At 56.7% G+C, this 22,037-nt stretch overlaps 1 protein-coding gene across 1 annotated transcript in view; it reads right to left on the bottom strand.

The window, feature by feature from the left end:
- Positions 1-5,526: 5,526 nt before the first annotated feature.
- ANKRD13C (ankyrin repeat domain 13C) overlaps positions 5,527-22,037 on the bottom strand; it is a 34,677-nt gene continuing 18,166 nt past the window's right edge. Inside the window, exons 5-13 of the mRNA XM_054165233.1 lie at positions 21,270-21,315; positions 20,530-20,596; positions 17,779-17,923; positions 16,017-16,148; positions 14,345-14,506; positions 10,568-10,647; positions 9,540-9,638; positions 7,594-7,694; positions 5,527-5,723 (exon numbers count right to left, since the gene is read on the bottom strand). Coding sequence (XP_054021208.1) covers positions 5,593-5,723; positions 7,594-7,694; positions 9,540-9,638; positions 10,568-10,647; positions 14,345-14,506; positions 16,017-16,148; positions 17,779-17,923; positions 20,530-20,596; positions 21,270-21,315 — 963 coding nt within the window. The 3' untranslated portion in view covers positions 5,527-5,592. The remainder of the gene's footprint in view (positions 5,724-7,593; positions 7,695-9,539; positions 9,639-10,567; positions 10,648-14,344; positions 14,507-16,016; positions 16,149-17,778; positions 17,924-20,529; positions 20,597-21,269; positions 21,316-22,037) is intronic.

The raw sequence follows: 22,037 nt of genomic DNA on the forward strand, positions 1-22,037 counted from the left end.
AGGTTGGACTGGATGATCTCTGAGGTCTTTTCCAACCTGGTTAATTCTATTCTCATTCTATTGTAATTCTCCCCCTGTCCCAGAGAGGCCTTCCCTGGGGCCTCCCCAACCTAAAGCAGCCTCCCTGGGAGCTTCTTGCCCCTGGAGCAGCCTCCCTGGGCGCCTCCCCCCACACCAGAGCGACTTCCCTGGGGGCCTCCCACCTCTAGGCTCCTTCCCAAGCCTCTGCCCCCAGGCTCCCGAGTCTGCTCTGGAGAAGGCAGCAGGAGCAGCAACCTTGTGCTCCTTCCCTCTGCTCTGGCTGCAGTTGTGAGCTCTGCCCTCCAAGGCCACTGTGGGGCTGGAGCAGGGCACTGAAGGTGGGGAAGGGGCTGGAGGCCATTGCCTCTCTGGAGCCACTCCATCCCCTCTGTGCTGTCCTGCACATGGCCTCTGGGGGGTGAGGCAGAACCCGAGGCACAGGTATGACCAGAAGATGCCTTTTGGGGAGCAGGGTCATGTTGTGAGCCCCTCCCCTCCCCTGGAACCTCTCCTCAGAGGCCACAGCCAGAAGAGCCCCAGAGGAGAAAGTCAGCCCTTGGCTTGCCAGAGGTGGAGCCAGCTGAGAATCAGAGCATTTTGGTCTTTATTCTAACAAATGATACAACCAAACCCCAACAATTAGTGAGGGGGTGGGGAATAAAAACATGGACCGGGGCTGGGGCAGGCAGGGCCCCCTGCTGGGCCCAGCTCCATCAGGACGGCCAGGGAAGGGCTGTGGGGGGTCTGTGATCGTTACCAAACTGTTAAGGAGAAGGTGGAACTGCAGCATTAGAGGAGCTTTGTTACCAGGGGTTCCAGAAGGTGGGGAGGAAACCCTCCCAGGTGGAGGATGAACCCAGAACCTAAGAAAAACCAGCTTAAAAACCAGAGCTTGGCCTCCACTGGCGACTGCAGGAGGGGAGGTTCCAGTGGGACCTGGATGGGGCTCGGGAGGATGAAGGGAAGAGGACAGTGGGGAGCAGCAGCTCCGTGGGAGGAGGAGGAGGAGATCAGCACATTCCCTTTGCCAGAGGTTAAAGCAGGGGTTTGGAAGACCAGTGAAGCGATGTGGTTGGGTAACACCACCCAGGGCTGCTTCTGCCACATCTTGGTTCAGGGCACCACAGGTAACACCACCCAGGGCTGCTTGTGCCACAGCATCTTGCTTCAGGGCACCAGAGTTAATGGTTGGGTTTTAGTTGCTGGCTGAAGAGCTTGTGGCCACCAGGGAGGTGGTGAGAGCAGGAAACAATGCCCCAGACTCTGCCCTGAGGTGGCATCTCCCCCAGCCCTGCTGCAGAGGCTCCTCCTCTTCCACTTGCACATCACTGTCACCTTCACCCCCAGGACCACCATGGGGTCCCTGTGCCCCTTGTGTCTGCTGCCAGCTTCATCTCAGGCCCCCATGGTGTTGCTGTGCACCTTGCAACCCCTGGGAGCTTCACCTCAAGCACAGCCCAGTGTCCAAGTGCAGCTGAAGGGGGGGAAGGCTCTCCCCCAGCCTCCCTTTTTCATCTTAACCACAAAGGTGAAGCTGGTTCTGGGCCCACCTGGGGCCCATGGGCGAGTCCAGGTGTTTTGGTTCCCAGCTGCCCTGCCCTCCAGGCTGGCTCCCTGCAGTGAGGGCTCTCCACCTGCACAGCCCCAAGGGAGCAGCTGAAGCTGATGTGCTGCTCGGTCTCTAAGACCACCTCCAGGGGCCCAAACCTTCCCTCAGCACCCAAGGGGGCCTCAAGCAGAGTTCTGCTGGCTCAGTGTCCAAGAGAGAGCTGAGCAGGAGCTCACAGGCACTGCAGGACCCCGGGCTCACAGCACAGCTGTGGCCACCACCAACACCTCCCCCCCAGTGCTGGGCTCACAGCTCCTGACTGGGGCTTCCACCACATGAATCCCCAGGGTGGGCTCAGCCTAAGTGTCCCTCTGGCTGATGGCTTCCCAGCAGGAAGCCATCCTCCAAAGTCTCTCTCCAGATCCAGGGAGCTTCTCCTCTCCTACTGTGCTCTAGTGAGAGCTCACCTGGAATACTGTGTCCAGCTCAGGAGGGACAGGGATCTGCTGGAGAGAGTCCTAGGGAGGGCTCTGAGGATGCTGAAGGGACTGCAGCACTGCCTGGGGAGGAGAGGCTGAGGGGCCTGGGGAGAGAAGACTGATTGGGGATTTAATCAATGGTTATCAATAGCTGAGGGCTGGGGGTCAGGAGGGAGGGGACAGGCTCTGCTCACTTGCTCCCTGGGACAAGGAGCACTGGATGGAAGCTGCAGCACAGGAGGTTCCACCTCAACACAAGGAGGAACTTCTCTCCTGTGAGGCTCCCAGAGCCCTGGAGCAGGCTGCCCAGAGAGGTTGTGGAGTCTCCTTCTCTGGAGCCTTTCCAGCCCCATCTGGATGTTTCTGTGTGAGCTGAGCTGGGTTGTATGGTCCTGCTCTGGCAGGGAGGGGTTGGACTCAAGATCTCTTTGGGTCCCCTCCAACCCCTGACCTCCTGTGAGTTGAAGCTTCAAGACACACTGCTGGGAATGGTTCAGACAGAAGACATCACCCAAAGGTGGAAGGATGGAGAAAAGGTTCACTAGGTCTTCAACCAGGAAGCTGTCAGAGGGATGTGGCAATGCTCCCTGGACTGGGAAGGACAACCTGGATCACTCAGCCCCAGAGGGAGACAAGAGAGAGCAGGGTTTGCTCACCAGACTGCTGTAAGGAGATGCCAGCCCCCCAGGGCTGTGCCCACCCTTCTCTGCTGCCACTGCCAGGCTGAGCACACCTCCCCACAGCAACCCCCTCTGGAAAGCTGCTGCAGGTCTCAAAGCTGGGAGCTGGGGAATCAGGAAGGCTCAAACCCCCAGCTGGGAGTCTGGGGAGACCCCAGAGAACATCTGAGGGGCTGCAGTGGGTGGTCAAAGCTCTCAGTGACCCCCAGAAGAGGCTGTGGGCTGTAGCTGCAGGCAGCTGGAGCTGGACAGAACCCTCTGCTCTCAGGTGGGGCTGCACAGCAGCCCCCCATGGTCCCACTTCTCTCCAGCTGCACAATGCTGCCTCCCCTCTCACCAGGCTCTGATGAGGATTTGGAGGACCCAAGCCCCCAGGGTCACACAACCCCCCTGGGGGTCTTCCCTCCTGTAATATGGAGCAAAAGGATGTCCAGCATTCCCCTGGAGGAGAAGCCTGTGGCTGGTGACAGTCCTGAGCAGCTGAGGCCTCCTGCAGCAGCAGCACACAGAACATCCCCTCCTCCAGCATGCCTCTGTGACAGGAGCAGCCCAAGCTTGGCCCCTCCAGCACCAGACCCTGCCCTCCAGCACCAGACCCTGCCCTCCAGCACCAGGAGGCTCCTTTGGCCTCTCCATACATTCAAGCCTGGTTTCTCCCTAGAAGGATCTTGGTGGTGCCCGAGGAGGAGCAGGAGCTGGGTGCCCTCTGCTGCTGGCACAGCTGGGAAACCCTTGAGGAGCTCAGAGTGGCCTGGCAGAACAAGTGCTCTCCTTCCTGGCCCATGGCCACCATCTGCTGCTGACACAGTACTTCAGGAGGAGCTCCAGGCCCACACTTCCCTTTGCTTCTTGCCCCCAGAGCTGGATTTTGGAGCTGTTTCCAGGGTGTGGATCACAGTCTGCAAAGCCACCACACCTCACCTGGCCAGCTCAGAGCCACACTGGAAGAGGCTCAGCCTCAGCTCCCTGCCCCGTGGGCTCTGCTGACAGCCTTGGGTTGGGCTCCAGTGACCAAGTGGATGTTGTCTTCTCCAGAGCAGCCTCTTGGGGTCTGCTGCTGATGGATCACAGTCTGCAAAGCCACCACACCTCACCTGGCCAGCTCAGAGCCACACTGGAAGAGGCTCAGCCTCAGCTCCCTGCCCCGTGGGCTCTGCTGACAGCCTTGGGTTGGGCTCCAGTGACCAAGTGGATGTTGTCTTCTCCAGAGCAGCCTCTTGGGGTCTGCTGCTGCTGGATGCCAGGAGTTTGGAAGGAACATCTGCTGCAGGCATGGAGCTCCATGTCCTGCTGGGTCAGCTGTTATTGCCTCACCACCAGCCACCTCCACCCTGTCCTGCTGGGGTGGTTGCTTTGCCCAAGCATTGCTGGGACTCCTCCCTAGAGCCTTGGATGTTGAACTGAGTGATGAGCAGGAAGGGAAGGGGTAGGAGGACAGTGTACAAAGCTGATGGTCCTGAAGGTATTTACAGGTTTGTCCAACCACAGCACAGCACTTGGATCTTCAGCCAAATAGCACCAGGAGCCTCTTGCACACATTCCTTCTAACCAGCCCCAAAAGAGCTGGGGTCTGGTCAGAGGAGGAAGTCTGGTCAGAGGAGGAGGTGGAATGAGAAGCCCAGGGAGCCAAAGCACTGAAGCAGAACTGCTCAACTTGAGTCACAACATGAAGAGGAAGGAACTGAATCTGAGGACATCTCAAGCACTTGGGAGCTGAACCCTTCCAACCTGAGCCCCCTTCCAGCTGCAGCACAATGAGCTGAACAGCAGGAGCTGCTTCTGTGGAGACTGAGGGCTTCAGCTTCTTGTTCTGGTGGCTCCTTAGACCTGCCCCATGGGTCTGACTGGCTGCTGGCCACCAACTCAGGACGACCTCGCTGACCTCAAGCAGTTTGGAGCAGGTCTCCCAGGTGAAGAGGAGCAAAAGACCAGGAGTGGTCATTCCCAGCCAGTGGCCCTCCAAGCATGCTACCACCACAGTGCCATGGGCATGGGGGGCACACACCTGCCAAAGCAGGATGAAGAGGTTGGAAGTGCTGAGCTAACAAAAGAGATGATTCAAAGGAGCAGCTGAGAGAAGAAATGGAAGGCTCAGAGACATGGCCAGCACCACCATGGCTAGCAGAGAGGTGCTGGAGGAGGGAGCTGCTTCCCTGCAGGACAGGTGCTGCTGCTGGAGGGCTGTTCCATGGTCACCATTTGGTTCCTTCATCTCCAGAAGAAGGCATTCCCTCCTTCCAAGAGAGCTCCAAAACCACCGTCCCAACCACAGCAAGGGGCCAGAGCTTGACCCTTCCCCAAGAGCACAGCTTCAGAGGAGGGAGCACTTAGTCAGCTGAAGGCCAGCTGCAGGATGGGAGGTGGTGGAGAGGGCCCAGGATCCAGGCCAGCTGCAGGATGGGAGGTGGTGGAGAGGGCCCAGGATCCAGGCAGGGCCTTTCCAGTGGGATGCTGAGGGTCCAAGGGCGCTCTGCATCTGCTTGGGTTTGCTTCCGCTGCGTGTCACCGACAAACGGTAACAACAGCCTCGTGAAAGGCCTCAGCAGGCCTCCTGCCTCTCAGAGGTGTCCTCAGGGCCACCCAGGGGGCAGAGCAGCCCCCCCTGCACTGCTGGATGTGGAAGTGTTGAAGGAGAGGGTCAAGGAGGCTTTGCTGCCGGTCAGGCCCTGGGTGAGCTGCCCCCCGCCGGCCTCAGCACGGCCGCGGCCGGAGCAGCGCTCCCTCGGCCGCCGGCCCACGCGGTCCAGCCCCTCCTCCAGGACCCACTCTGCTACCTCTACCAGTGGGCTGGGTGGGTCTGCTTGCTGTGTCCCCCTGGCAGGCTGGGGCTGGCCATTCAAGCACCAAGCCTCCTCCCAGGGGGTTAGAGGTCGGGGAAGCGGCTGGGGTCCTCCTTGTAGTCCTCGGGGATGGTGAAGATGGAGTCGGCGAACTCGTCGTAGCGGAACTCCTGGAAGGTCACAGTGGCTGTGATGGTGGGAAAGACAGGGATGTCTGCAGAGGAAGCACAAAGACAGCACTGCAGGGGCCTGCAGAGCCTGCCCCAGCACAGGGGGGCCTGCAGAGCCTGCCCCAGCACTGCAGGGGCCTGCAGCAGCCTGCCCCAGCACTGCAGGGCCCCTGCCCCTGGAGGGGCTGGCACTAGATGATCACAGGCTCACAGGATGTCAGGGGTTGGAAGGGACCCAAAGAGATCATCCAGCCCAGCCCCCCTGCCAGAGCAGGAGCATACAACCCAGCACAGGTCACACAGGAGCACATCCAGATGGGGCTGGAAAGGCTCCACAGAAGGAGACTCCACAACCTCTCTGGGCAGCCTGCTCCAGGGCTCTGGGACCCTCACAGGAAAGAAGTTCCTCCTTGTGTTGAGGTGGAGCCTCCTGTGCTGCAGCTTCCATCCATTGCTCCTTGTCCTGTCCCAGGGAGCAAGTGAGCAGAGCCTGTCCCCTCCCTCCTGACCCCCAGCCCTCAGCTATTGATAGACATTGATTAAATCCCCTCTCAGTCTTCTCTTCTCCAGACTAAAGAGCCCCAGAACCCTCAGCCTCTCCTCCCCAGGCAGTGCTGCAGTCCCCTAAGCATCCTGGTAGCCTCCCCTGGAGCCTCTCCAGCAGATCCCTGTCCCTCCTGAGCTGGGGAGCCCAGAACTGAACACAGCACTCAAGGTGAGGTCTCAGCAGGGCAGAGCAGAGGGGGAGGAGAACCTCCCTGGCTCTGCTGGACACACTCTTCTCAATGCCCCCCAGGATGCCCTTGGCCTCCTTGGCCCCCAGGGCACATTGGTGTCCCATGGATGAGTTGTGATCCACCAGCACTGCCAGGTGCCTCTCCACAGGGCTCTCTCCAGCAGATCCCCTCCCAGCCTGTCCTGCTGCAGCTTATTCTTCCTCCCCAGCTGCAGGACTCTGCTCTTCCCCTTGTTCAACTTCATTTGGTTCCTCTCCTTCAGGTCCCTTCCTACCCAAACCATTCTGCTCTGAAGAGCAGAAGAACACAGGGTGCAAACAATGCCCCCTGGCAGCTAGGGATTGGGAGGGGTTTGGGATCTGATCTGCTAGAGAGAAGGGCCTGGCAGTGCAGGTGGGCAAGGAGGTCACCCTCAACCAGCTATGTGCCCTTGTGGCCAAGAAGCCAATGGTCTTATGTGGTACATGAAGAGAGTGGCCAGCACTCAAGGGAGGTTCTCCTGCCCCTCTGCTCTGCCCTAGGGAGGCCACAGCTGGAGTCCTGGGGCCAGTTCTGGGCTCCCCAGGTCAAGAGAGACAGGGAACTGCTGCAGAGAGTCCAGGGGAGGATACAAGGATGCTGAGGGGCCTGGAGCAGCTCTGGAAGGAGGAAAGGCTGAGAGCCCTGGGGCTGTTGAGCCTGCAGAAGAGCAGCCCCAGAGGGGAGCTGAGCAATGCTCAGCAAGAGATAAAGGACCTGTGGGAGACAACAGGATGGGGCCAGACTCTGCTCAGTGGTGCCCAGGGACAGCACAAGGGGCAATGGGCACAAAGTGGAGCCCAGGAGGTTCCATCTGACCAGGAGGAGAAACTTGTTTGTTGTGAGGGTGCTGGAGGCCTGGAGCAGGCTGCCCAGAGAGGTTGTGGAGTCTCCTTGTGTGGAGAGCTTCCAAAGCCAGCTGGGCATTGTGCTGCTGGGCAAGCTGCTGGGGGTGCCCTGCTGGAGCAGGGGTGGGAGTGGATGATCTCCAGAGGTCCCTTCCCACCCCCAGCATGCTGTGCTCCTGAAAGCTACAGCAAGAAGCTCTCACACAAGACAACTGCCTGCCCCAAAGCCCAGCTGTGAACACTCTGCATGGATCACCACACTGGTGTGGGCAATGGGAAGCCTCAGGGGGCTGCTGTGGTCATTCTCTTACCCAACTTGACAGGAAAGCCTGGAGGGAGCTTCATCTGCACAAATTCTCTAAGTTTGTTAAAGTGCTTGAAGGGTGCAATGACTTCTAAAACATTCAACAACCTGCAAAGGAGAAGAGATTTCAGTGCCCACTCCTCCCACCCAAGGCTCAGTGACTGAAACAGGACACCAGGAGCATGGCAGGCACCAAGCAGAGAGCTGGGGGCAGGGCCTGCTCTGACAGGACAAGGGGGCATGGTGTGAACTCAAAGGCAGACTGAGGCTGGAGGGAAGGTGAGGAGGGTGAGGAGAGCCTGACCCAGGGGGCCCAGAGGGGCAGGACATGCCCCATCACTGCTACCACTGCAGGCCAGGCTGCCTGGGGCTCTGAGCAGCAGGATCACTGGATCCCAGGGGGCTCTGAACAGCAGGAGGGATTCCTTTGCTGTGAGGCTGGAGGCCTGGAGCAGGCTGCCCAGAGAGGCTGTGGAGTCTCCTTGTGTGGAGAGCTCCCAAAGCCAGCTGGGCATTGTGCTGCTGGGCAAGCTGCTGTGGCTGCCCTGCTGGAGCAGGGGCTTGGGCTGGATGATCCCCAGAGGTCCCTCCCAGCCCCCAGCATGCTGGGACCCAGGGGGCTGTCACCTCAGAGCCTCACTACCAGCACCCTCACACTCAGCTCTCAGTGCTCCCTGCCATGAGGCCTGGAGCAGCCTGCTCCAGCAGGAGGTGTCCCTGCCCATGGCAGAACTGTAAGGTGCCTTCCCTCCCAGCCCCCTCTGAGGGGCTGTGAATCTTCCATACTGCCTCAGGGGTCCAAGATCTGGACTTGGCCTCACTGCACACCACAGCCTGAAGCTCCTGGTGTCACACCCCCTGCTCCAGGGAGATGAGGAACCTGAGAGCTCTGTGCTGATTTACAGGGCTCAGGGAGTCCTGCAGTGCTGAGGACATCACTGTGGGCTCAGAGAGTCCTGCAGTGCTGAGGACATCACTGTGGGCTCAGAGAGTCCTGCAGTGCTGAGGACATCACTGTGGGCTCAGAGGGTCCTGCAGTGCTGAGGACATCACTGTGGGCTCAGAGAGTCCTGCAGTGCTGAGGACATCACTGTGGGCTCAGAGGGTCCTGCAGTGCTGAGGACATCACTGTGGGCTCAGAGAGTCCTGCAGTGCTGAGGACATCACTCTGGGCTCAGAGGGTCCTGCAGTGCTGAGGACATCACTGTGGGCTCAGAGGGTCCTGCAGTGCTGAGGACATCACTGTGGGCTCAGGGAGTCCTGCAGTGCTGAGGACATCACTGTGGGCTCAGGGAGTCCTGCAGTGCTGAGGACATCACTGTGGGCTCAGGGAGTCCTGCAGTGCTGAGGACATCACTCTGGCCTCAGGGAGTCCTGCAGTGCTGAGGACATCACTGTGGGCTCAGAGGGTCCTGCAGTGCTGAGGACATCACTCTGGGCTCAGGGAATCCTGCAGTGCTGAGGACATCACTGTGGGCTCAGGGAGTCCTGCAGTGCTGAGGACATCACTCTGGGCTCAGAGGATCCTGCAGTGCTGAGGACATCACTGTGGGCTCAGAGGATCCTGCAGTGCTGAGGACATCACTGTGGGCTCAGGGAATCCTGCAGTGCTGAGGACATCACTGTGGGCTCAGGGAGTCCTGCAGTGCTGAGGACATCACTGTGGGCTCAGGGAATCCTGCAGTGCTGAGGACATCACTCTGGCCTCAGGGAATCCTGCAGTGCTAAGTTAATGATAAACCTGAGCAACTCTCTGCCCTTATCAAGTGAGATAAGCACTGGGCTCTTCCAGCCAGAGGCACTCCAGCAGCAAGGTGACAATGTGACCAGGTGACTTCCTTCCCAGGTTTCTGTGGTGCCAAGCTGCCCTTGCTGTGAGCCAGAGGCCTGTGCAGCTCACACAGGCATCTGAGCAGGCCTGGGGAGCAGAGCTGGCTGCCAGCTGTCACTCACGAGTCGATGCCCAAGGGGAACTCCTGGCTCATGGCTATGGTGGCCTTGAAGGTTTTCTTGCTCTCCTTGCACACCAGCTCTCTGCCCAGGTGAGGAGCTCTGCAGGGGGGGAAAGAAGTCAGGGGGTTTTAACTCAGTTTTACACAATACAGAATCAGCCAGGCTGGAAAAGACCTCAGAGAGCATCCAGCCCAAGCTCTCACCCAGCACCATCTGAGCAACTCAGCCATGGCACCAAGTGCCTCAGCCAGGCTCTTCCTCAACACCTCCAGGGATGGGGACTCCACCACCTCCCTGGGCAGCACATCCCAGTGGCCAATCTCTCTTGCTGGCAAGAATTTCTTCCTCACCTCCAGCCTAAACCTCCCCTGGCACAGCCTGAGACTGTGTCCTCTTGTTCTGCTGCTGCTTGCCCAAGAGAAGAGCCCAACCCCCACCTGGCTACAACCTCCCTTCAGGGAGTTGGAGAGAGCAATGAGGTCTCCCCTGAGCCTCCTCTTCTGCAGGCTAAGCAACCCCAGCTCCCTCAGCCTCTCCTCCCAGGGCTGTGCTCCAGACCCCTCCCCAGCTTTCTTGCCCTTCTCTGGACACCTTCCAGCAGCTCAACATCTTTCCTGACCTGAGGAGCCCAGAACTGGACACAGGACTCCAGGTGTGGCCTGAGCAGTGCTGAGCACAGGGCAGAATGACTTCCCTGCTCCTCCTGGCCGCACTGCTCCTGCTGCAGGCCAGGATGCCCTTGGCCTTCTTGGCCCCCTGGGCACACTGCTGGCTCCTGTTCAGCTGCTGTCAGCCACTGCCCCCAGAGCCATGGTTCAGCTGCTCAGATGGTGCTGGGTGAGAGCTTGCACTTGATCATCTCAAAGGTCTTTTCCAGCCTGGCTGATTCTGTACTCTGTAAAGCACCCAAAGAGCAGACAACACACAAAGAAAGCCCCACAACCCAACCCCCACCCCCAGAGCCCCACAGGGCCAAAGCCCTGATCTCAGGGGGTGTGGAAGCTGCTGTCAGCAGAGCAGGCACTCACTTGCCATTCTCAGCAGAGATGTACTCCTCCCAGGTGATGGTGTTGGGTGATGGTGGAGTCAGGGACTGCCTCCTGACAGGCTGTGGGGAGAGACACACATCATGGGATCATGGAGGAGCTCAGGGTGGAAGAAAGCCCTTTCAGATCACCCAGTACCACCCTACAGAGCAAACCTGCTGAGCATCTTCCCTTCCTGTTCAAATCACAGCTTGCACTGGGAGCTGAGGACCTTGAGCTCCTTCCCTCCAGCCCCTCCTTGGAGCACAGAATCCTTGTGGCTCAAGGAGGTCTTGAGGATCAGGGAGCCCAACCATGAGCCCAGCACTGCCAGGGCACCACCAAGCCATGGCCCTCAGCACCACATCTGCATGGCCCTGACACCCCTCCATGGCTGGGGACTCCAGCTCTGCCAGGGCACCACCAAGCCAAGGCCCTCAGCACCACATCTGCATGGCTCTGACACCCCTCCATGGCTGGGGACTCCAGCTCTGCCAGGGCACCACCAAGCCAAGGCCCTCAGCACCACATCTGCATGGCTCTGACACCCCTCCATGGCTGGGGACTCCAGCACTGCCAGGGCACCACCAAGCCAAGGCCCTCAGCACCACATCAGCATGGCTCTGACACCCCTCCATGGCTGGGGACTCCAGCACTGCCAGGGCACCACCAAGCCAAGGCCCTCAGCACCACATCAGCATGGCCCTGACACCCCTCCATGGCTGGGGACTCCAGCTCTGCCAGGGCACCACCAAGCCATGGCCCTCAGCACCACATCAGCATGGCCCTGACACCCCTCCATGGCTGGGGACTCCAGCACTGCCAGGGCACCACCAAGCCATGGCCCTCAGCACCACATCAGCATGGCCCTGACACCCCTCCATGGCTGGGGACTCCAGCACTGCCAGGGCACCACCAAGCCAAGGCCCTCAGCACCACATCTGCATGGCCCTGACACCCCTCCATGGCTGGGGACTCCAGCTCTGCCCTGGGCAGCCTGGGCCAGGCCCCCAAGGGGGAGAAATTGTTCAGCTCCAACCTGACCCTCCCCAGGGGCAACTTGAGGCCATTTCCTCTTGTCCTGTCCCTTGCTCCTGGGCAAAAGAGACCAAGCCCCACCTGGCTCCAACCTCCTTTCAGCCTCCCTTTCTCCAGGCTGAACACCCCCAGTTCCCTCAGCTGCTCCTCAGCAGACCTCTTCCCCAGACCCTTCAGCAGCTGCACTGCCCCTCTCTGCTCTTGTTCCAGCCCCTCAGTGTCCTCCTTGGAGTGAGAGGCCCTAATCTGAACCTCTAGGTGTCAGCTCTAGGTGTGCCTAGTCTAGGGAGGCAATCACTCCCCTGATCATGCTGGCCAGACCCTTGCTGATGAAGGCAGGCTGCTGCTGGCCTCTGGCTACCTGGGCACACACCAGCTGAGCTCCATGCCAGTCTTGCAGGCACCTGTCCTGCTACTCTCTGAGGACTTTGCCATTCATAGCTTCAGGGAGAGCTCTGGATGGAAGGGACCTTCAAGATCACAGAACCACAGAATCAACCAGGTTGGGAAAGACCTCAGAGATCATCAAGCCACCCAGCACCTCCTGACTGACTGAACCCTGGCTCCAAGGGCCACAGCCAAGCCTTGTTTGAGCACCTCCAGGGATGGGGACTCCACCACCTCCCTGGGCAGCACATCCCAGTGGCCAATCTCTCTTGCTGGGAAGAATTTCTTCCTCACCTCCAGCCTGAACCTCCCCTGGCACAGCTTGAGACTGTGTCCTCTTGTTCTGGTGCTGGGTGCCTGCCTGGGAGAAGAGACCAACCCCCACCTGGCTACAACCTCCCTTCAGGGAGTTGCAGACAGCAAGAAGGTCTCCCCTGAGCCTCCTCTTCTGCAGGCTAAGCAACCCCAGCTCCCTCAGCCTCTCCTCCCAGGGCTGTGCTCCAGACCCCTCCCCAGCTTTCTTGCTCTTCTCTTGACACCTTCCAGCAGCTCAACCTCTTTCCTGAACTGAGGAGCCCAGAACTGGACCCAGGACTCCAGGTGTGGCCTGAGCAGTGCTGGGCACAGATCACCTAGTTCTAACCCCCCTGCATGAGTTACAGGCCCAGCTGCTCCCCAGTTGTCAGAGGAGCATCAATGCAGTGTGTCCAGCTTGCAGCTGATCCTTCCCTGGGCTTTCCCTCCTCCTGCTCCAACTCTGACAGCCCCCATCTGAGTATTTGGCCTCCAAGTGTATGTTGTGTAGCACTGGGCTGGTGGGACCCATCAGCTCATCAGGGAACTGAAGAGCCTGCATGCCAAGCAGCAAAGCAGAAGCTAGTCAGAGGCATAAATTAATGGCTGTGGGTGTGTTCCCAGCTGATGCTTGGCTCCCTCTCAATAGCTCTTGATTTCCTGGTACTAATAACAGCCTTAGCTCCATCATCTTAATGGAGCCAAATGAGAGAATGGATTGCAAAAGACCACCAGAAAGGCATCAAACCCAATCAATATTTGGGCTCTAAAGCAAAGGGGAGTGATTTGCCACAGCCAAACCCATCATCTGGGGCTAAGAGCCAAAGGAAGACTAAAATAGCCAAGCTAATCAGGGCAGTTCCCCACTCATTAGGATAATTAAGCCATCACCATGATTAGACTTGCAGCTCCTATTTATTATTCCCTAATTAAGGCAATCAAGCTGCAATAAAAACATCATCTTGAGGCTGTGCCCAGTGGCTGGTGTGGAAGATGGCTCCCTGTCCCAGGGGAGGCCAGGGACAAGCAGAGTCCCCCAGGGATCAGTCCTGGGCCCAGGCTTGGTCACCATCTCTGTGGGTGCCAGGGACAGTGGCACTGAGTGCAGCCTCAGCAGGGTTGCTGCTGACACCAAGCTGTGTGGGGCAGCAGACAGCTGGAGGGAAGGGATCCAGCCAGAGGGGCCTGGGCAGGCTGCAGAGCTGGGCACAAGCCAACCTCAAGAGGTGCAACAAGCCCAAGGGCAGGGTCCTGCAGCTGGGTGGAGGCAATCCCAGGCACAAATCCAGGCTGGGCAGGGACTGGCTGGGAAGCAGCCCTGAGGAGAGAGCCTTGGGGGTGCTGGGGGAGGAGAAGCTCACCAGGAGCTCTCAGAGTGCACTTGCAGCCCAGAGAGCCAAGCAGAGCCTGGGCTGCAGCAAGAGAAGTGTGGCCAGCAGGGCCAGGGAGGGGATTCTGCCCCTCTGCTCAGCTCTGGGGAGACCCCACCTGGAGTACTGCCTCCAGTTCTGGAGCCCCTATTGCAAGAGGGATCTGGAGGGGCTGGAAAGTGTCCAGAGAGGGCCAGGAGGATGAGCAGAGGGCTGGAGCTGCTCTGCTGTGAGCACAGACTGAGGGAGTTGGGGTTGTGCAGTCTGGAGAAGAGAAGGCTCCCAGGAGACCTCATTGTGGCCTTCCAGGATCTGAAGGGGGCTCCAAGAAGGCTGGGGAGGGACTGCTCAGGATCTCAGGCAGTGATAGGACTGGGGGGAAGGGAATGAAGCTGGAGGTGGGGAGATTCAGGCTGGAGGTGAGGAGGAAGCTCTTCCCCATGAGAGTGCTGAAGCCCTGGCATGGGTTGTCCAGGGAGGTGGTTGGGGCCCTGTCCCTGGAGGTGTTTAAGCCCAGGCTGGCTGAGGCTCTGGGCAGCCTGACCTAGTGTGAGGTATCCCTGCCTATGGCAGGGGGGTTGGAACTGGCTGATCCTTGTGGTCCCTGCCAACCCTGGCTGATACTGTGACACCATGAAGATGACCCTCCCTCCAGCCCAGCTCCCAGGCTGTGAGGGCTCACTGAGCCTACCTCAAAGTTCTGCTCCATGAGGTTGCCCCCTTTGCTCAGGCTCTCCATGATGGCCTTGTTTCGAAGGATGTCCTCCTCACTGAGGTGCTCTCTCCTCTTCCTGGACTCCAGCACCAGCCCATTCACCAAGTAGAAGTCTGCCAAGAAGTTCCCCACTCTTTCCTGCAAGGAAGGAATTGGGAGAGGAGTGACTCACAAGGAGGTAAGCCACAAACCAGACTGAAACGTTTGCACAGCCAGCTGACTGGGGCTGCAGGATGGCAGCTTCAGGCTTCAAGTGCTGCCATTCCTACCAGCCAGCCACAGCAGCTACCCCTGGACAGTTCCAGGGAGGTACAGCTCATAGCATCCCAGGATCAATCAGGGTGGAAAAGACCTCAGAGATCATCAGGTCCAAGCCATCACCCAACACCTCCTGACAACTAAGCCATGGCTCCAAGTGCCACAGCCATCCCCAGGGATGGGGACTCCACCACCTCCCTGGCAGCACATCCCAAAGGCCAGTTCCCCTGTCTGAAGTCATGGGATTGTCTTGGGTGGAAGAGATCTTTAAGAGCAGAGTCCAACCCTTAGCCCAGCCAGGTCACCACGAAACCATCTCCCTTGGCACCACCTCTCCAAAGCTCTGAAACCCTGCCAGGGATAGGGACTCCATCACTGCCCTGGGCAGCCTGGGCCAGGCCTTGACAACCCTCAAGGGGAAGAAATTATTCCTCATGGCCAACCCAAACCTCCCCTTGTGCAACCTGAGGCTGTTTATTCTTGTTCTACCACTTGTTCCTTAGGAGAAGAGACCAACCCCTACCTGGCTACAGCCTCCCTGCAGGGAGTTGGAGAGAGCAAGAAGGTCTCCCCTGAGCCTCCTCTTCTGCAGGCTAAGCAACCCCAGCTCCCTCAGCCTCTCCTCCAGACCCCTCCCCAGCTTTCTTGCCCTTCTCTGGACACCTTCCAGCAGCTCAACATCTTTCCTGAACTGAGGAGCCCAGAACTGGACACAGGACTCCAGGTGTGGCCTGAGCAGTGCTGAGCACAGGGCACAATGACTTCCCTGCTCCTGCTGGCCACACTCTTCCTGCTGCAGGCCAGGATGCCATTGGCCTTCTTGGCCCCCTGGGCACACTGCTGGCCAGGTGCTGTGCAGCTGCTGTCAACACTACCCCCAGGTCCCTTTTGAGGAGCTTTGCTCTGTGTCTTGGTTTTGTGCTCTTCTGCCTTGGATTTCATCTCGTGGTTTGTTATCAACAGTCTGGACACAGCAGGCTAGGAACAAGATTCAGAGGTTCTTAGCATGGATTGAGTTGGAAGGGTCCTCCAGTGCCACCTGGTCCTCAAGGGTCCACCTGGGCACACTGCTGGCTGAAGTTCAGCTGCTGTCAGCCAGTACCCCCAGGTCCCTCTCTGCCTGGCTGCTCTCAGCCACTCTGACCCCAGCCTGTAGCTCTGCATGGGGTTGCTGTGGCCAATGTGCAGAACCTGGCACTTGGATGTGTTCAATCTCCTGCCCTTGGGCCCTGCCCATCTGCCCAGCCTGTCCAGGTCCCTCTGCAGAGCCCTGCTACCCTCTAACATGGTTTGGGCTGGGAAGGACCTTGAAGCTGAGCTGGCTGCATCCCCCCTGGCAGTGGCAGGGACACCTTCCAGCAGGCAGGGGGCTGAGGAGCTGGGAGCTTACTGTCTTGTCCTCGCGGAAGAGCCAGCCGGTCTGGGCACGGGTGAAGGTGATGGATTTGGTTGATAACGTTGCTGAGTAAATGTCACTGCTCATCAGAATGTCCACCTCCTCCTCTGTTTCCATCTCAGATTCCTAGAAGAAAAAAAACCCCAAACATCCCAAATGAGGCACAGAAATGAGTAATAATGACAACAATCCTGGAATGGTTTGGGTCGGAAGGGACCTGCAAGATCCCCTGGCTCCAGCGCTCCTGCCACGGGCAGGGACAGCAGACCAGGCTGCTCAAGGCCTCATCCAGCCTGAGAGAGGTTCAGATTGGGCATGAGGAGCAATTCCTTCCCTAAAAGGGTTGTGAAGGCCTGGCCCAGGCTGCCCTGGTGCAGTCCCCATCCCTGGAGGGGTTTCAGAGCCATGGGGGTGTGGTACTGAGGGCCATGGCCTAGTGGTGCCCTGGCAGTGCTGGGTCAATGGTTGGGCTCAGTGATCTTGAAGGTCTCTTCCAACCACAGATACTCTGTGATCCTTTCCACAGGCAAAGGTCCCCAGGTGATGGGTTAATAAAGCTCTAATGAAAATCTTGGCCAAACAGGAGGAGTCCAATGAGTCAGACCCTAGTGAACAACTGAAGTGGTGCCAGGCTGACTCAAGGGATGCAAAGGAGTTGCCAGCAGGTATGAAAACCTGAGGACACCTGAGTTAAAGCCACTGGGAAGATTAACAAGCAGTCCAGCTCCACTGAAAGCATCTGCCTCTCAGAAGGGAAAGGATTTTCCCAGGCCTCCCATCCCAGCTTTTTCCTCATAGAGTCACAGAATGATTTTGGCTGGAAGAGACCTTCAGGATCATGGAGTCCAACCCTTAACCCAGCACTGCCAGGGCACCACTAACCCATGGCCCTCAGCACCACATCTCCACAGCTTTGAAACCCCTCAAGGGCATGAGGGATGCACCACATCCCTATGGCCAATCTCTCTTGCTGGGAAGAACTTTCTTCTCACCTCCAGCCTAAACCTCCCCTGGTGCAGCTTGAGACTGTGTCCTCTTGTTCTGGTGCTGCTTGCCTGGGAGAAGAGCCCAACCCCCACCTGGCTCCAACCTCCCTTCAGGGAGTTGGAGAGAGCAAGAAGGTCTCCCCTGAGCCTCCTCTTCTGCAGGCTAAGCAACCCCAGCTCCCTCAGCCTCTCCTCACAGGGCTGTGCTCCAGACCCCTCCCCAGCTTTCTTGCCCTTCTCTGGACACCTTCCAGCAGCTCAACCTCTTTCCTAAGCTGAGGAGCCCAGAACTGGACACAGGACTCAAGGTGTGGGCTAACCAGCACTAAGGCCTTCTCTGGACACCTTCCAGATGATCTTTAAGGTCTCCTCCAACCCAGCCCATTCTATGACTCTTCCAGCACCTCAACATCTCTCTTGAACTGAGGAGCCCAGAACTGGACACAGGACTCCAGGTGTGGCCTAAGCAGTGCTGAGCACAGGGCACAATGACTTCCCTGCTGCTGCTGGCCACACTGTTCCTGCTGCAGGCCAGGATGCCTTTGGCCTTCTTGCCCACCTGGACACACTGCTGGCTCCTGTTCAGCCTACTCTCTACCAGCACCCCCAGGTCCCTCTCTGCCTGGCTGCTCCCCAGCCACTCTTTCCCCAGCCCATAGAGCTGCTCGGGGTCGTTGCGGCCAAAGCGTAGAACCTTGCACTTAGCCCTTCTTAAATCTCATCCCACTGGCCTCTGCCCAAGCCTGGGTGAGGGTCAGGCAGGTCTTTACCTCATGATGGATTCTCTGGTAAACTTTTTGCTCGTTGTCTAAAACTACAAAAGATTGGGAGGGCGCGGCGTCACCGTTGAAAATGAAGCTCAGGTCCCCTCGTTGGCACTTCATGTCGGTAAAGTCTATCAGAGTGGTGTCCAGCCTGGGAAGAGAGAGCAGGCCTTTCAGCTGGGGATTTAGGCTTCCAGGCCTTTAAAAAGTTTTCTCACAGATTTCAAGCAGAGAAGTAGAGAAATGCAAATCTTGGGTGGGGAAAGGAAAAGCAGAGGTAACGAAGAGAAGGCTCCGAGGAGACCGAGTTGTGGCCTTCCAGCATCTGCAGGGGGCTCCAAGGAAGCTGGGGAGGGACTTTTGAGGGTGTCAGGGAGGGATAGGACTGGGGGGGATGGAGCAAAACTAGAAATGGGGAGATTGAGATTGGATGTGAGGAAGAAGTTGTTCCCCAGGAGGGTGGTGAGAGCCTGGCACAGGCTGCCCAGGGAGGTGGTGGAAGCCTCCTGCCTGGAGGTGTTTGCAGCCAGGCTGGAGGTGGCTGTGAGCAACCTGCTGTGGTGTGAGGTGTCCCTGCCCATGGCAGGGGGGTTGGAACTGGCTGCTCCTTGAGGTCCCTTCCAAGCCTGACAGTTCTGTGAATTCTAAACAGTCCCACTGGAAAGGTATCTGCTCTAAGAGTGGCTGTACCAAAACAACCTTCCCTCTTCTGCTTGCTTCATGCTCTGAGGGGAGACTGCTCTGCTTCACCTTGGCTGCAGTGTTTGGGGATAAGACTAACAGCTACTTTTTCCTCTGCTCCCTTCTCCCTTTTGGACAGAGGGAGAGATCCATCTTCCCTGCCTCTCTTGACCAGGGTGGTTCCTGTGTTGTTTGTTCATTGTTAGGATCTCTAACTCCTGGATCTTTTGTACACAGTCACTGCCTTCCCTTGGAGGTTGTGGCCTTGCCTGTAAATGTATCTTCCATTTGCTTCCAGCTCAGCTAATGTTGGTGGGGGGTGAGGAGGGGGTTTAATTTCACACACACCCCCCCTTTAACCAGCACCACTTCAGTTAAGCCCAGCCTGCAAGCAGAAACCCTTTATTGATGGCTGGTTTTAAACCACAAGCAGCTGAAGGGGGAACTTTGCACAGAGTATTTCATGAGTGAAGCTTGGAGGTGAAAACAACAACAGCAGAAATCACTAAGACTGAATCAAGTTCACCTTTATAAACCCAAACTCTCCTCTCTTGCTTGGGAGGAAGAAAAAAGTCCCATTTGCTCTGAGTCATCTTTATTGCAGGTGGAAGTGAGAGAGTTTACACAACCAGGCTAGAGCAACAATGCTCCAAGCTGAGCAGCAGCCTGGCCAAGCAGCAGCCCCTGCTTTGAGGGCTGCTGTTAGGATGCTGCTATTAGGCCATGGCCCAGATTCTGAAGAGGGCTCAGAAACAGTCTGAATTGTATTAAATTTGACTTATTTGAGTTGCTATTTCTATTTCTCCCCCTCCCCTTGCCAACACAAAAGAAATGCTGCTGCTGACCTGGATAACTAGAAGATGGAGCCAAGGACAAAGATCTTGGCTGATGATTCCTCTCCCTTACTGCTAAAAGATTCATGTTTTCATCAGAAAGGATGGAAAAGCCTTGAATTTAGTGACCTCTGCAGCTCCAAGTGGTGATTGCTTCCTACTCATCCCATTGACTTTTGCTTTCAAAAAGGAAGCTGCAGCTCTTTGCACTCAGAGCCACCTCAGTCTCATACAGGCAGAGCAAGGAGAAGTGTGAAGGATAAAAGGGGCCTCTGACTCCACCTTTGACCCAACACTCAGCTCCCAACCCTCTGCTGATGGCTTTAGTAGAACAGAATTTTCTACAGATTGAATCCTCTCAACCATAGCTTTGACTTGTTTGGCCCAGCTGAGGCCAAGGCAGGCCTGGCTGGGGTTAGAACCTAAAGAAAAGGACAATTCCAACCCCAAAACCTCAAACTAAACCAGAAATGATGGCATTGGAGGAGCTCCTGGAAGGACTCTACTTTGTTGGTGAATCTGGCATGTCAACCACCCTCCCTGGTTCTATTACCCAGACTGGAGTGGCAACATTTCTCTCTAGAATACTGAAAGCCCCTTTGAAATTGTGGTAGAACTGTGTAAAATTGGTTTCCAAGGGATTATTTTCAGGCCTAGTTGCTTTATTTGAAGTGAGTCAAAGACTGGAGTTGAATTCAGACCAGTAGAGGGGGGAAAAAATGAGATCAAGGGAGAAAAGTGAAGTTAGATTCAGATGGAGAGAGAGAAATGAGATCAAGGGAGAAAAGTGAAGTTAAATTCAGGTGAAGAGAGGGGAAAAAAAGATGAGATCAAGGGAGAAAAGTGAAGTTAAATTCAGATGAAGAGAGAGAAATGAGATCAAGGGAGAAAAGTGAAGTTAAATTCAGGTGAAGAGAGGGGAAAAAAAGATGAGATCAAGGGAGAAAAGTGAAGTTAAATTCAGATGAAGAGAGAGAAATGAGATCAAGGGAGAAAAGTGAAGTTAAATTCAGATCAGTAGGGTAAGAGAAGAGAGTCAGCTCCATGGCCAAACCCCAGGCAGTGTGAATTTCAAGCCACCCCCTGTCTCTGAACACCAGTGTACCAAAGCCATGTTGCTTCCCAGCCTCCTGCAGACTTCTCAGTGGTTTCTTCCAGACCCTGCAAAAGCTGGAATCCAGTGGGTTCCCCCAACCAGGAAGACACTTCAGGACTTCAGCAGACACTAAAAAGCAGCACTCACCTGATATTTATACCTTGTTTGTGTATTTTACATGCATCAGAAGGCAGAATTCGGGAGAGTAAAGGCACTAGAGGTAGGGAGAGAGAGAAGGAAGTTAGGACACTGAGGCTCCTCTGCAAACTATTGCCAGAAAGCACCCCAGACAGCAGTTTCATTTTGGAAGCCTTTAAACACAAACACAGCATTCCCCATCTCCCATCACCATCCCAATGCAAGTTCATGGACAACAAGTTCCCCATGAGCCAGCAACGGACCCTCGTGGGCAAATGGCCACCTGGGGGGCATGCAGAATGTGGCCACTACCTTGAGGGAGGCTCTCCTCCCCTTCTACCCTGCCCTAGGGAGGCCACATCTGGAGCACTGGGACCAGTTCTGGGCTCCCCAATTCAAGGAGCTACTGGAGAGAGTGCAGGGGAGGCTCCAAAGCTGCTGAGGGGCCTGGAGCAGCTCTGTGAGGAGGAGAGGCTGAGAGCCCTGGGGCTGTGGAGCCTGGAGAGAGAATCCTCTCACTGTTTAGCAGTATCTGTGTCACTGGATCACAAAACAGAATTCAGCTCAGAAAAAAATGATTCAGAGTGGGGGGGGGAAACATTGATCTGTTTTACCTTTGGAACTTAAGATCTTGAGAAGTGGACTGTGAGCTTCCCAAGATGCAGAGGAGAAGGGAAGGGAAGGCAGAGAGAAACGTGCTGCAGAGTGGGTTTAGTAGCTCCCAACAAAAGAAACATGCAATTGCTTACCCCAACTTTGAAAATCCCAGTGAAGCTCTAGATAGAAGTCACCTAGCTGAGATGAAAAGAAGACTGAGGTTAGGTTTTCAGGCCTTTCTGCCAGCTGCAAGGCAGGCAGGAGCTGGGCCCTGCCCAAGAAGCTTTTAGGGGCTGTGCTGGATTTTTGAACAAAGCTTGAAGACAGCCTTGTCTGGGCTGTCTGATGTCAAAGGCAGCTTCAGCTCCTGCTGAAGCTTTAACTAGAGGAGGATCAATAGGGAGAGATTGTTCTCTCATCTGAGCTCCCCACTCCCAGTGGTTATCTGCAAGCAATAACTCATACAGCTATTAAGCCTTGGATTGTAAATAATTCATTGAAATGATTTATTGCAGAGAGATCAATGAAGCCTCTTGGCTGCTTTATTGATCCCTCCCAACCCCATGGAATGGCATTTCCCTGGCTCAGATTAATGAGGCAGGTTGCTGTTAGGAGGATTCTAACCAGCCACAAACTTCATTCTTCTGCTGTTGGAGATACACTTCAATAATTAAACAGAAGATCTTCCACCTCCATAAGCAGACCTCAGGCAACAACTCCTTTAAACTGTGCTCAAAGCCAAACAAAATGAAGGGGTGACTTGATTAAAATCAGTAAATGCTGGTAACACACTGAGGAGGGCACAGACTTTCACTAAGGCAACTCCAGGCCAGGTCTGCCCCCAGCAGGAGCCAGGCAGGGCAGAGCTGGTCTGAAGAAGGCTCTGCCTGCCCCCAGCAGGAGCCAGGCAGGGCAGAGCT

The sequence above is a fragment of the Dryobates pubescens genome, chromosome 11, assembly GCF_014839835.1.
Source record: "Dryobates pubescens isolate bDryPub1 chromosome 11, bDryPub1.pri, whole genome shotgun sequence".
Lineage (NCBI taxonomy): Eukaryota > Metazoa > Chordata > Aves > Piciformes > Picidae > Dryobates > Dryobates pubescens.